Raw genomic sequence first — 11516 nt, forward strand, 5'->3', positions numbered from 1 at the left:
GTCTTTGGAGTAGATGCGAGGAATTACTAACTAATTCATGAAATGCTTTGTGTCATTTTGTTTGATCTTCATGATTTCCTTATGAAGTAACTGAAGCACTATTTTACAAATGAAGGAACTTCAGGTTGGAAGTTTTATAATTAATTAAAGGCCGAGCGCGGTGGCTCACGCCTGTAATCCCAGCACTTTGGGAGGCCGAGGCGGGCGGATCACAAGGTCAGGAGATCGAGACCACGGTGAAACCCCGTCTCTACTAAAAAAATACAAAAAATTAGCCGGGCGCGGTGGTGGGCACCTGTAGTCCCAGCTACTCAGGAGGCTGAGGCAGGAGAATGGTGTGAACCCGGGAGGCGGAGTTTGCAGTGAGCCGAGATCGCACCACTGCACTCCAGCCTGGGCGACAGAGCAAGACTCCGTCTCAAAAAAAAAAAAAAAAATTAATGAACTCTCATATAGCTAGTTAATGCCAGGGATCCACAATTTTTTGACTCCTGTGCTCTTTCTTTTCTGCTTCATCATATTTGTGTGGTGGGAAGAGAAGAAAGAGTAAGATAGAGGGAGAGATTTTAGCAAAAGGCACAAAAGTGTGATTCTGTGTAATTCTGTTTTTACCAATAGGAATATTAAAAATAAAATGTTCATATTTAATACCACAGGGGTTTATCAGGGGTAAAGTCTGTTATATAGGATGAAGGGGGTCTGTATGAGTGAGACTTTGGAACCTTCATCCCACCGTTAGCCAGATAGAAACAAAGTTTGAAACCAGTCTTTTAGGGCATGTCCTATAAATTTATTTACTCTTTCCTTTTCCTAAGGTCCCCACTTAAAAATACCTTTTTCTTTCTTTCTTTCTTTCTTTTTTTTGAGGCAGAGTTTTGCTCTTGTTGCCCAGGCTGGAGTGCAGTGGTGTCATCTCAGCTCACCACAACCTCCACCTCCTGGGTTCAAGCAATTCTCCTGCCTCAGCCTCCCGAACAGGTGGGATTACAGGCATGTGCCACCACGTCCAGCTAATTTTTTGTATTTTTAGTAGAGATGGGGCTTCTCCATGTTCGTCAGGCTGGTCTCGAACTCCTGACCTCAGGTGATCCGCCCACTTAGGCCTCCCAAAGTGCTGGGATTAAAGGCTTGAGCCACCATTCCCGGCAAAAATATCTTTTTCATCAGTCTTTTTAAAGAACTCAGAATATAAGACATTATACATTTTGAGATGTTTGCCTTTTAAAAAATAAATTATTTTTCCCATTATAAAACAGTGTGGTAAGATAGAGTTGTTAGGGATCAGTGTTGCTAAATTGACAAAATCACAAAGATGTTTGATAATACTCCTCTGCCAGGTATGGGAAGGTCGGTGGCGAGTGATCCCTCATGATGTACTACCAGACTGGCTCAAGGATAATGACTTCCTCTTGCATGGACACCGGCCTCCTATGCCTTCTTTCCGGGCCTGTTTTAAGAGCATTTTCAGAATACACACAGAAACAGGCAACATTTGGACACATCTCTTAGGTATGTAATGTCAGTGATGTGATGAGCTGGCGATTCACTTTCTTTCTTTTTAATTTCATGTATTTGATGGTAAAGACAGAATTTCAGACATGTATTTGGATTTGCCATTTTGTTCTCTCAATTTCTAATGATGAATTTTCTCGCTGGTTTACTCCTAGGTTATCCTGGTTTGCACTATGATTTTGTTATAACTTAAGTCGTATTTCTCTGTACTAGATTTTCAGATATTGTCCTTAAACCAGGCCAAGTAAAAGTAGTTGCTATACAAAATGTGGTTTCATATTGTAGTGACCACTGAGAAGAAGGTATTATTTAATAGAAGTAATCTGATCTTTTAAAATGCATTACTTATATGCACTGCTAATTTTCAGTTTGGCCTGAAGTAGAATATGGACTGTAATTTTTTCTCCATAATGATTGTATATTAAAGAAAGAATACTATAGAGGAAAGAATAGTCTTTCCAACATATGGTGCTGGGGTAGCTGAGCCATATGTAAAAGAATGATCCCAAACTCGCATATACAAAAGTGAACCCCAAATGGATCAAAGACCCAAACATAAGAGCAAAAACTATAAAATCCTTAGGAGAAAACATAGATATAAATCCTTGTGACTTTGGATTAGGTGACTGTTTCTTAGAATTGCCACCAAAGAAAAAATAAATTGGACTTCATCAAAAGTAAAAACATTGGTATATCAAAGTGCATTATCAAGAAAGTGAAAAGACAACCCATAGAGAAGAGAATATTTACAAATCAGCTGGTTGGTAAGGATCTAATAAATAACTCCTACAACTCAACAATAAAGACAACCGATTTTAAAAATGGGTAAAACATCTGAATAGATGTTCTTCCAGTGAAGATCTAAAATGGCCAATAAGCACATGGAAAGATGTTTATCATCATTAGGCATTTAGGAAAGTGCAAATCAAATGCTTTGAGAAATGCAGTGAGAAATTTCACCTCTTCACACCCACTAGGATGGCTATAATCAAGAAAATGAAAAATAACAAGTCTTGGCAAGGATGTGGGGAAATTGGAACTTTCATACTTTGCCAGTAGGAATGTGAAATGGGGCAGTCCCCATGGAAAAGTCTGGCAGTTCCTCAAAAAGTTAAACAGAGTTACCAGAAATCCACTCCTAGTATATTACCCAAGATGACTGAAAACATGTTCACATAAAAACACGAACACAGAAGTTTATAGCAACATTATTATTCATAATAGCTAAAAAGTAGAAGCAACCCAGATGGGTATCAACTGGTAATGGATAAACAAAATATGGTATATTCATACACTGGAGTATTATTTAGCTGCAAAAAGGGATGAAGCACTGATACACGCCACAGCATGGGTGAGGCTTGAAAACATTTGCTAACAAGCCAGACACGGAAGGTCACATGTGTTTGATTCTACATGCATGAAATGTCCAGGACAGGAAAATCCATAAAGACAGATTACTGGTTGTTTAGGGCTGTGAGGAGTGGGGAATGGGGGATGACAGCAGATATAGAACTTCTGTTTGGGGTGATGAAAATATTTTGGAATTAGTTAGTGGTGACAGTTGTACAGCCTTGTGAATATACTAGTTTCTGGCCTTACTACATTTGATTTGCATTTCTTATCACACATTTGATTTCCATGATGCCTCTAAGTTCCTGCCTGCTAGTATAGTGAGAGGAGAATAGAGAGTCAAATCAAGTTTGTTGCTGACTTATAATTCAAGGATAATTTTTAATTAAAATGATAAAACAATTACTTAACAAATGTTGAACTTGAAATTTCTGTGCCTGCCTTGTGTTAGGTGGCCCTTCCCTAAACAATAGGTACATGGCATCTTTCTGTGTAGAACAGTTTAGGAATTGGTTAGGAAATGGCCTGAGTAGGCATTTTACTGTCCTTAACTCTTGAATCTCCTGAACCAGCTGATGAGGACCAGAGAAGCAGCATGATGCTCCCTGACAGCTATTGGTAGAGGAAAGCTGAATTTCTTGGCAGGGTTTAGGGGTATTGGGATTCATTGTAAAAACAAAAGCAAAAGCACAATGGACCATTGAAAGCTGGACTATGATGTATGTGCCAAAAACTGTATAAATGAAACTATTCTACATCTAGAGGTAGAAGTGGCTTCTTATTATGTCTTCTAAGAAGTAGCCACACTGTCTGATTTCTTTTTAGATTATGCCCTTAGATAAGTTTTTATATTCTGTATATTAAGTTTATGAAGCTGAAGTATTTCTGATACCAGCAGTGTTGGAAGTAAACCACGATTTTTTTTTTTTTTTTTTGAGACAGAGTCTCGATTAGTCGCCCAGGCTGGAGTGCAATGGCGCGATCTCGGCTCACTGCAAGCTCCGCCTCCCGGGTTCACGCCATTCTCCTGCCTCAGCCTCCCGAGTAGCTGGGACTACAGGCGCCCGCCGCCTCGCCCGGCTAATTTTTTGCATTTTTAGTAGAGACGGGGTTTCACCGTGTTAGCCAGGATGGTCTCGATCTCCTGACCTCGTGATCCGCCCGCCTCGGCCTCCCAAAGTGCTGGGATTACAGGCTTGAGCCACCGCGCCCGGCCCTAAACTACGATTTTGGATAGGCTTCAGTTACTTGGAAAATTTTTCTCATTGACCTTTTGATTCAGATATTGTTATGATGCTGAAGGATTGAAAACAGAATCAGTATATAATATTGTCTCTTTTAAAGGGTGATATTTTATCTATTTTGTGTGCTCTTTTTCCTAGGTTGTGTATTCTTCCTGTGCCTGGGGATCTTTTATATGTTTCGCCCAAATATCTCCTTTGTGGCCCCTCTGCAAGAGAAGGTGGTCTTTGGATTATTTTTCTTAGGAGCCATCCTCTGCCTTTCTTTCTCATGGCTCTTCCACACAGTCTACTGCCACTCCGAGGGGGTCTCCCGGCTCTTCTCTAAGTAAGTATCTGTAAAGTCCGTATTTTGGCCAGTGATTTAGAGGTAGTGCATTAGGGAAAAACATGCAGCAGAGTTGGCAGAATTCTTAATATCTCATGGAAAGTTTTTTTTTTTTTTTTTTTTTTTAAATTAAAGAGCAACCCAGTTTGGCTCTTAGCGGTTGTTGATGGCTTATGTCATGAGGGATTAATTGGAACCTGTAGTGGCCAGTAATTTTTAAATTACTGCATTAAATGAAATTTTTTTTTTTTCTATCATAGACTGGATTACTCTGGTATTGCTCTTCTGATTATGGGAAGTTTTGTTCCTTGGCTTTATTATTCTTTCTACTGTAATCCACAACCTTGCTTCATCTACTTGATTGTCATCTGTGTGCTGGGCATTGCAGCCATTATAGTCTCCCAGTGGGACATGTTTGCCACCCCTCAGTATCGGGGAGTAAGAGCAGGTAAGAACACTGGAGGTTCTACATTCGACATTCATTTATTCACTAGTTAAATTCACTATTTATTAAAGTTGAACCATTTGCCAAACATTATGCTGTGTATTTGTGATGCCAAGATGAAGAAATCGTAGTCCTATTGTTGAGGGTTTTTTATGTAGTAGTAGTAGTAGTAGTAGTTGTCGTCAGTAGTGTTTATTAATTGTCTTAAAGCATTAGGGTTGAGGGGTCATGGTGAGTATGAGGTGATATAATTTGGGACTGTTACTTACTTGAGTTTATGGCTAACCACCATCCAGAAAGCGGTAGTCTGTAACTTTTGTAAACAATGATTTCTCTTACTCAGTGTGGAGTGTACTTTTTGTAGTGATTCTTTTTTTGTTGTCATTTTCTGTTTTGTTTTATATTTTTATTTTATAATGTATAATCTGCTTAAGGCTTCACCCCCGTACTGATTGTGTTTTGTTAAAGTGGGCAGCATATCTCCCTTCTGATGTAGGGTAAAGGGACTTTTTATATTTAGGATAATGCCTGTTTAGCTGGAGATCATAGAGAAAGCCACAAGGCCCTCAGTGCCTTGGCTGAGTCTTCTTGTAGGGTATGGAGTTAGCAGAGATGTTTTTGTCTCCCACTCAGTGTCAAACTCCGTGCCCACTGAGAATGAATAAGGAATGTTTTTCCTTTCATCCTTAAACCCCCAAAACCATTTAGTATTAAAATCTAAGCCTTGGATCATCTGCAGGTACCTGGAAGGTTAGACACAGAAGTAACTTCACGTCAGTGGCCACTGTTACAACATTCTGCTCTCTTCCTTTTTGTGTTCGTGTGAGCAAATGAGCACTGGTCAGGGTCGGCTTTCAGCCGTACTTGAGTAGTACAGTGGTGTTAAGCCTGTTTGAGCACATGAGATAAGAATGTCTTTGCTGAGTAGAGCTGAGCATTTTGCTATTTATATACATGAGAAGAACCAAGTTCCTAAGCCTTTGACTTAGAGAATGATAGGCAGAAACCATTAGCAGCCTTTGCTTAGCATGTAGAGGAAAAGAACAAGTGAAGAAATATCATGATAATAATTCCTTAGAGGAGCAAGAGGTAGGAAATAGTTTTTCTTCAGGCCTGCTTGGTTCTTATCTTTTGTGAGAGCAGCATTGCCATTTTCCTCTTCTCTTTTAGATGCCCATTTTATTTGTGAGTATGCATCCTGTATCTGTGCTTACATATATTGCTGTATACCAGCAGTTTATTTGGTAATGTCCAAAGCAAGTCATAGGCTCTTTACCTTTCTGAAAACATTTAGCAACATTAATTCAAAACCCTTGAAGACTGCTTACTTACTAAGCTAGACCTCTCTTAGCGAGGCTCCTTGCTTTTTTTTTTGAGACAGAATTTCACTCTTGTTGCCCAAGCTGGAGTGCAGTGGTGTGATCTCGGCTCACTGCAGCCTCTGCCTCTCGGGTTCAGGCTCAGGCGATTCTCCTGCCTCAGTCTCCTGAGTAGCTGGGATTACAGGTGTGCGCTACCATGCCTGGCTACTTTTTGGATGTTTAGTAGAAATGGGGTTTCACCCTGTTAGCCAGGCTGGTCTTGAACTCCTGACCTCAGACGATCTGCCTGCTTTGGCCTCCCAAAGTGCTGGGATGACAGGTGTGAGCCACTGCACCCAGCTGGCTCCTTGCATTTGTAAATCTTTAGAATATAGCTGTGTTGTCTTGTGTGACAGTGTCCCAGAGTTTGAAGAACTTCTTTTTCCTTTAAAACTGGAAGCTAATTTTGTATGCTGCTTTGAAATACTCAGTTTACAGAGTTAATGGAACTGTGCTGTAATACTGACTTCTGGCTCTTTGTTTCTCTTCTGCGTTACTTTACTCTCTTCTTGTGACTGCTAGGAGTGTTTCTGGGCCTGGGCCTGAGTGGAATCATTCCGACCTTGCACTATGTCATCTCGGAGGGGTTCCTCAAGGCTGCCACCATAGGGCAGATAGGCTGGTTGATGCTGATGGCCAGCCTCTACATCACAGGAGCTGCCCTGTATGCTGCCCGGATCCCCGAACGCTTTTTCCCTGGCAAATGTGACATCTGGGTAAGTATGTCAGGGGTGATTGAGTTTGTGTAGGTATCTGCTCGTGGGTTATTGGCATACTGCAGAGTGATGCAATAGAAAAAGTTTTAGACACAAAGTTAGGACAGTTGTATTCTGGTTCTTATTCCTTGTTTAGCTGTCTTTCTATGGACAATAAGTACAGTAATAACTAACATTTAGTGAGCATTTCCTTGATGCTCAGCATAGTACAGAGTGCTTTGCATGGATTACCTCCTTTAATACATTAGCCCTATGTGGTATGATAACTCCTGTTCATGTCTTCATTTTACACATCAGGAGACTAAGGCTTAGGGAGGTGAGGCCACTTGTCCAAGCCATGTGGCTATTAAGTGGTAGAACTGGAATTTGAATTAGGCTAATTTTAATATCAGAATCTGTGCTCCTTTTGACAATGGAAAGTCATTTTGCCATTCTTTGTCTCAGTTTCCTTGTTTATGAAATGAGGATGATAGACCAGATTTTTACCAGAGTCCTTTTTAGGACCAGATTTCTACCAGGGTCTTTTTTTATACCAAAATTTAGTGATTTGTAATGAGAGACTGAGTGTATGTATGTCTGGTGGAAGAAGAGGGATTGTGAAGAAGAGGGAACTGGATTGAACTAGATTGTGGTCATTGGTAAGAGACGAGGAAAGAGAGGAGGGAAAAGAAAATATATGGACTGATACAGATAGAAAAACTTATAACCAAAGAGGGCCTGAAATATTTTCAACAAGACAAAATTGGAAATATGCTTAATGTGAAATCTGACCTTTGGAATTCTGTTCCTCAGCCTATTGCTGATTATTATAGACTAAGCTGATCATCTCATCTCTTTAAAGTTTAGTTTAGCTATCTGTAAAATGCAGATGATCTTGAACTTAAGCAGTTTTTTTAGCTTCAGATTAGCGCCTTCATCTTTCTGATTGCATCATCATCATCTTGACATTTACCAGGAGGGGTTTTTGCCCTTTATCCTCTTTCTTTGGAGAAATTAATCCCCTTTGGTTTCCTGGGAAACATCTCTTGGGATGTGACTTAATTTCTTCTAGTTTTTGCTTCCAAAATCAGTGTTTTTCTCTTGATAAATCCTGCTTAGCCACTGTACTTTTTCATTTTGAGATTATTGTAATTTTTGAAGTGCAGCCAGCTATTGATTACCCTTCTTGAGATGTGGAATAGCATTCAACAGAACAGGTAAAATCAGAAATAATGTCACTTGCTTGTAGACCAGCTTCTGACTTGAGAAGTAAAAGGGCCTGTTTGCTTAGTTTTTGACACATTATGTAGTTCATGAAATTTCAGAATCATAGCACTGAAGGAAACTCTGGGGACCATATGTTGTGACATTCCACACATGATCCTGGAATCCTCTTTAGTTTTTCTAACAAGAGAGCAACATTTAAATGACCATAGCTCTAGTCCTCTTGTCCATGACAAAATGTCCATCAGCAGTGAGTAGGAAAAGGACTGTATGTGTGATCATAGTCCATGGCTAGGTGTCAAGGGATCCTTGGGACCTTTGTGGCCTGTTAGCAAGAGAGTCTGTATGTCATTTGCCACTGGTTTCAGTGTTAAGTGTGTAGATGTTTATGTGTAGAGCTGAGTGGCAGCACCTTGATTTCTTTGGGAACAGCTGACTTTCAGCTCAGCAGAATGTGATACACCTAATGGATGTTCCAGGATCTGTGGACACCTTGAATTTGAGCTCTGCCACATCCATTCCCTGCCTTCTGCTCAGCATAAACCGGGATTAAACATTTCTAAGAATCTTTAGCAGTCTTAATTATGTATGGGTTTCTCTATCCCCTTCTCTTTTTTTTTCCCTCTCCAGTTTCACTCTCATCAGCTGTTTCATATCTTTGTGGTTGCGGGAGCTTTTGTTCACTTCCATGGTGTCTCAAACCTCCAGGAGTTTCGTTTCATGATCGGCGGGGGCTGCAGTGAAGAGGATGCACTGTGATACCTACCAGTAGCCAGGGACTGTGACCCTAAACCAGGGCCTGTAGCACTTGCGGGCCTCCCTGCCGGCTACTGATGCCAGTACCAGAGGAGCCCCAAAACTTTGACAGCCTCGTGGGCTTTGTGACGGCCCAGGGGCTCTGCGTGGTACATGACTGAGAAGAGAAAAACAAAAATAAATCATACCTCAAAGGATGGAGTGCATCAATTGGGAGAAAAGGAGACATAGCCCAAACCCTGGCTTATTCTTGGGATCTACTGATTGCGGGCTCTGCAAGACCCTTGGCAAACTGGCTTCTGATCCATATCATATTTATTTGTAGAAGATGGCGAAACAGTTTAACTGGTGGTTCGTTCTTCTCCCTTTCTCTCTCTGTATAACAATAATACAAACCGATTTAGGTGAACATTTATATCCAATAAGGGGTGGGAGTGTGATTTTAAATGCTCTTTTGGGAGAACAAAGAAATTAATGTAAATAAGATTTCTAACTGTTTAAATAAGACTTTATATAAATGTTTAAAACATAGGGGTAAGGGAGGGAGGGAGAATTTTTGTATAGAATGAAACATGCAAGTACCACACACTGTTTGAATTTTGCACAAAAAGTGACTGTAGGAGGATCAGGTGATAGCCCCAGAATGTACAGTGTCTTGGTGCACCAAGGTGCCTTCTAAAGGCTGACATACCTTGGACCCTAATGGGGCAGAGAGTATAGCCCCAGCCCAGTGGTCACATGACCACGGTCAAGCCTGCGAGCCTTTGGGAGATCTGAAGTAGAGGGGAGTGGTATGTGTTTTCTCAGTGGAAGCAGCACACGAATGGCTGACAGGATGTGTTAAAGGCTCTAGTTAGGGTGTCATTGTCATTTGAGAGACTGATGCACTCCTACCAGCTGGTAAAGGGGTGCTGGAGACCACGGAGGAAACATTAGCATGGGCTGATCTGGTTACTTCCTGGCATCCCGCTCACTTTTATGGTAAGTCTTATTAGAGGGATGTGACAGTTTTCCATATCCTTGCTGTGGAGCTCTGGAACACTCTCTAAATTTCCCTCTATTAAAAATCACTGCCCTAACTATCCTTCCTTCTTGAGGGGATAGAAATGGACCTTTCTCTGACATATTTCTTGGCATGGAGCCAGCCACAAATGAGATTCTGACCTGTCCAGGTTTCTCCTGAGCTTGTCTACATAGATTGGGAGACCATTCCTTTGGATTAGGAAAGATGAGTTTTACCTCTGGTACACGGTCGTGATAAGCCTGGATGTGACAGACACCTCGGCTCTCCTTGAACAAGAAAGCCAGCAGAGCTCTTAAAGCCAATTGTAGTACCAAGTTGTCAGCACTCACTGAACCCCACTTACAGGGATAGAGTGGCATGGCATTGGTAGACAATGGTATGTTATTGCCAGGGAGTGAGGTACAAGACAGTGGCTCGTGTCCCAGGCCTAACCTGATACGCTGTCAGAGAAAGTGGTGGGGAACGGATCTGGTTCATAGAATTCTGATCTTGGCCCATAGGTGAACCACCAAAATAGCGCTTGAGTCTTAGGTTACTGTCATCAAAGACTTGGGATGACTCAATTATATCCTGGGATTGTGGGTATTAGAACTAAACATGGAGGTCCTGAGCATGGGGACTGGCATCCTCAGTAGGTGTCTGGGAATATAGGAAGGGTCTCCTATTCAATAGAGTTTTCTCAGTTATTTTCCTCCCTTGCCCTTCCAATCTCCAGCAAAAGCTGGGATCCAGGAAGAAAGAATCCAGTGTAGAAGTTGAGAAGAACTTGAGCGTTTTGGTTCTTGATAAGGTCACTGCCCTAGGTGCTAGGTGGACCGAGCAAAAGACTCAGTGGATGAACTGATGCAGTGCCTGACAGAATAAAGAACAGTATTAATCCCTTTGAGAAAGCATAGTCCAGCAGGACAGTGGCCATTTGGACAGAAGCCCACTTAGTTTCTTGGGAGCAACAGCACAGATCAGAAGCCAGACTTGCTCTTTGGTCATGCCCTTTGGGATACAGGGTACAGGTGCAGCCCTGTCACAACACCAACAGAAGTAGCAGCCTCTGGGTGCAGTCACCCACACCCCAAAGCTGGAAGGATCTGGTTCAACATAGCACAAACCCTTAGGAAAAATGAAATTAACAACACTGATGTGTAATCCAGTAAAATCTCCCTCTTTTGGGTGTGTATGTGGGCATGTGTGTGCCCATTTCTATGTGTGTCTACGTGCAACTCACTACCAACAGCCTCATGTGCACTTGACCTGACAGTGCTCGCTGAGAACTCTCACCAGGTTGGCGCCTGAATGCCTTACTCTCAGCAGTCAGAGGCTTGCTTGCTCTGTGCAGATTTTTAATTTTCTTTTTTGGCCCTAGGCTGGTTGGGACCTCTACAGCTTCATTCTTTCACCATTAAATAGTGGCCTTTTTCAGTATTTTCCCTCTTCCCCTTTATAAATTGCTAAAGCCACAAAGCACATTTTTGGGGATCATAGAAGGGTGGGGTTCCAGAAGGGCATCTGTGTGATGGTTCCATTGATGTGGGATTTCCCTACTTGCTGTATTCTCAGTTTCTAATAAAAAGAACCAAATGAAA

At 41.5% G+C, this 11516-nt stretch overlaps 1 protein-coding gene across 7 annotated transcripts in view; it reads left to right on the forward strand.

The window, feature by feature from the left end:
* ADIPOR2 (adiponectin receptor 2) overlaps positions 1 to 11516 on the forward strand; it is a 103647-nt gene extending 92131 nt beyond the window's left edge. For all 7 annotated transcript variants that reach the window (XM_050747097.1, XM_050747101.1, XM_050747098.1 and 4 more), the window contains 5 exons: positions 1338 to 1509; positions 4245 to 4431; positions 4692 to 4879; positions 6760 to 6953; positions 8787 to 11516. In XM_050747097.1, the coding sequence (XP_050603054.1) occupies positions 1338 to 1509; positions 4245 to 4431; positions 4692 to 4879; positions 6760 to 6953; positions 8787 to 8915 (870 nt within the window). In that variant the 3' untranslated portion in view covers positions 8916 to 11516. The remainder of the gene's footprint in view (positions 1 to 1337; positions 1510 to 4244; positions 4432 to 4691; positions 4880 to 6759; positions 6954 to 8786) is intronic.

The sequence above is a fragment of the Macaca thibetana genome, chromosome 11 (assembly GCF_024542745.1).
Source record: "Macaca thibetana thibetana isolate TM-01 chromosome 11, ASM2454274v1, whole genome shotgun sequence".
Lineage (NCBI taxonomy): Eukaryota > Metazoa > Chordata > Mammalia > Primates > Cercopithecidae > Macaca > Macaca thibetana.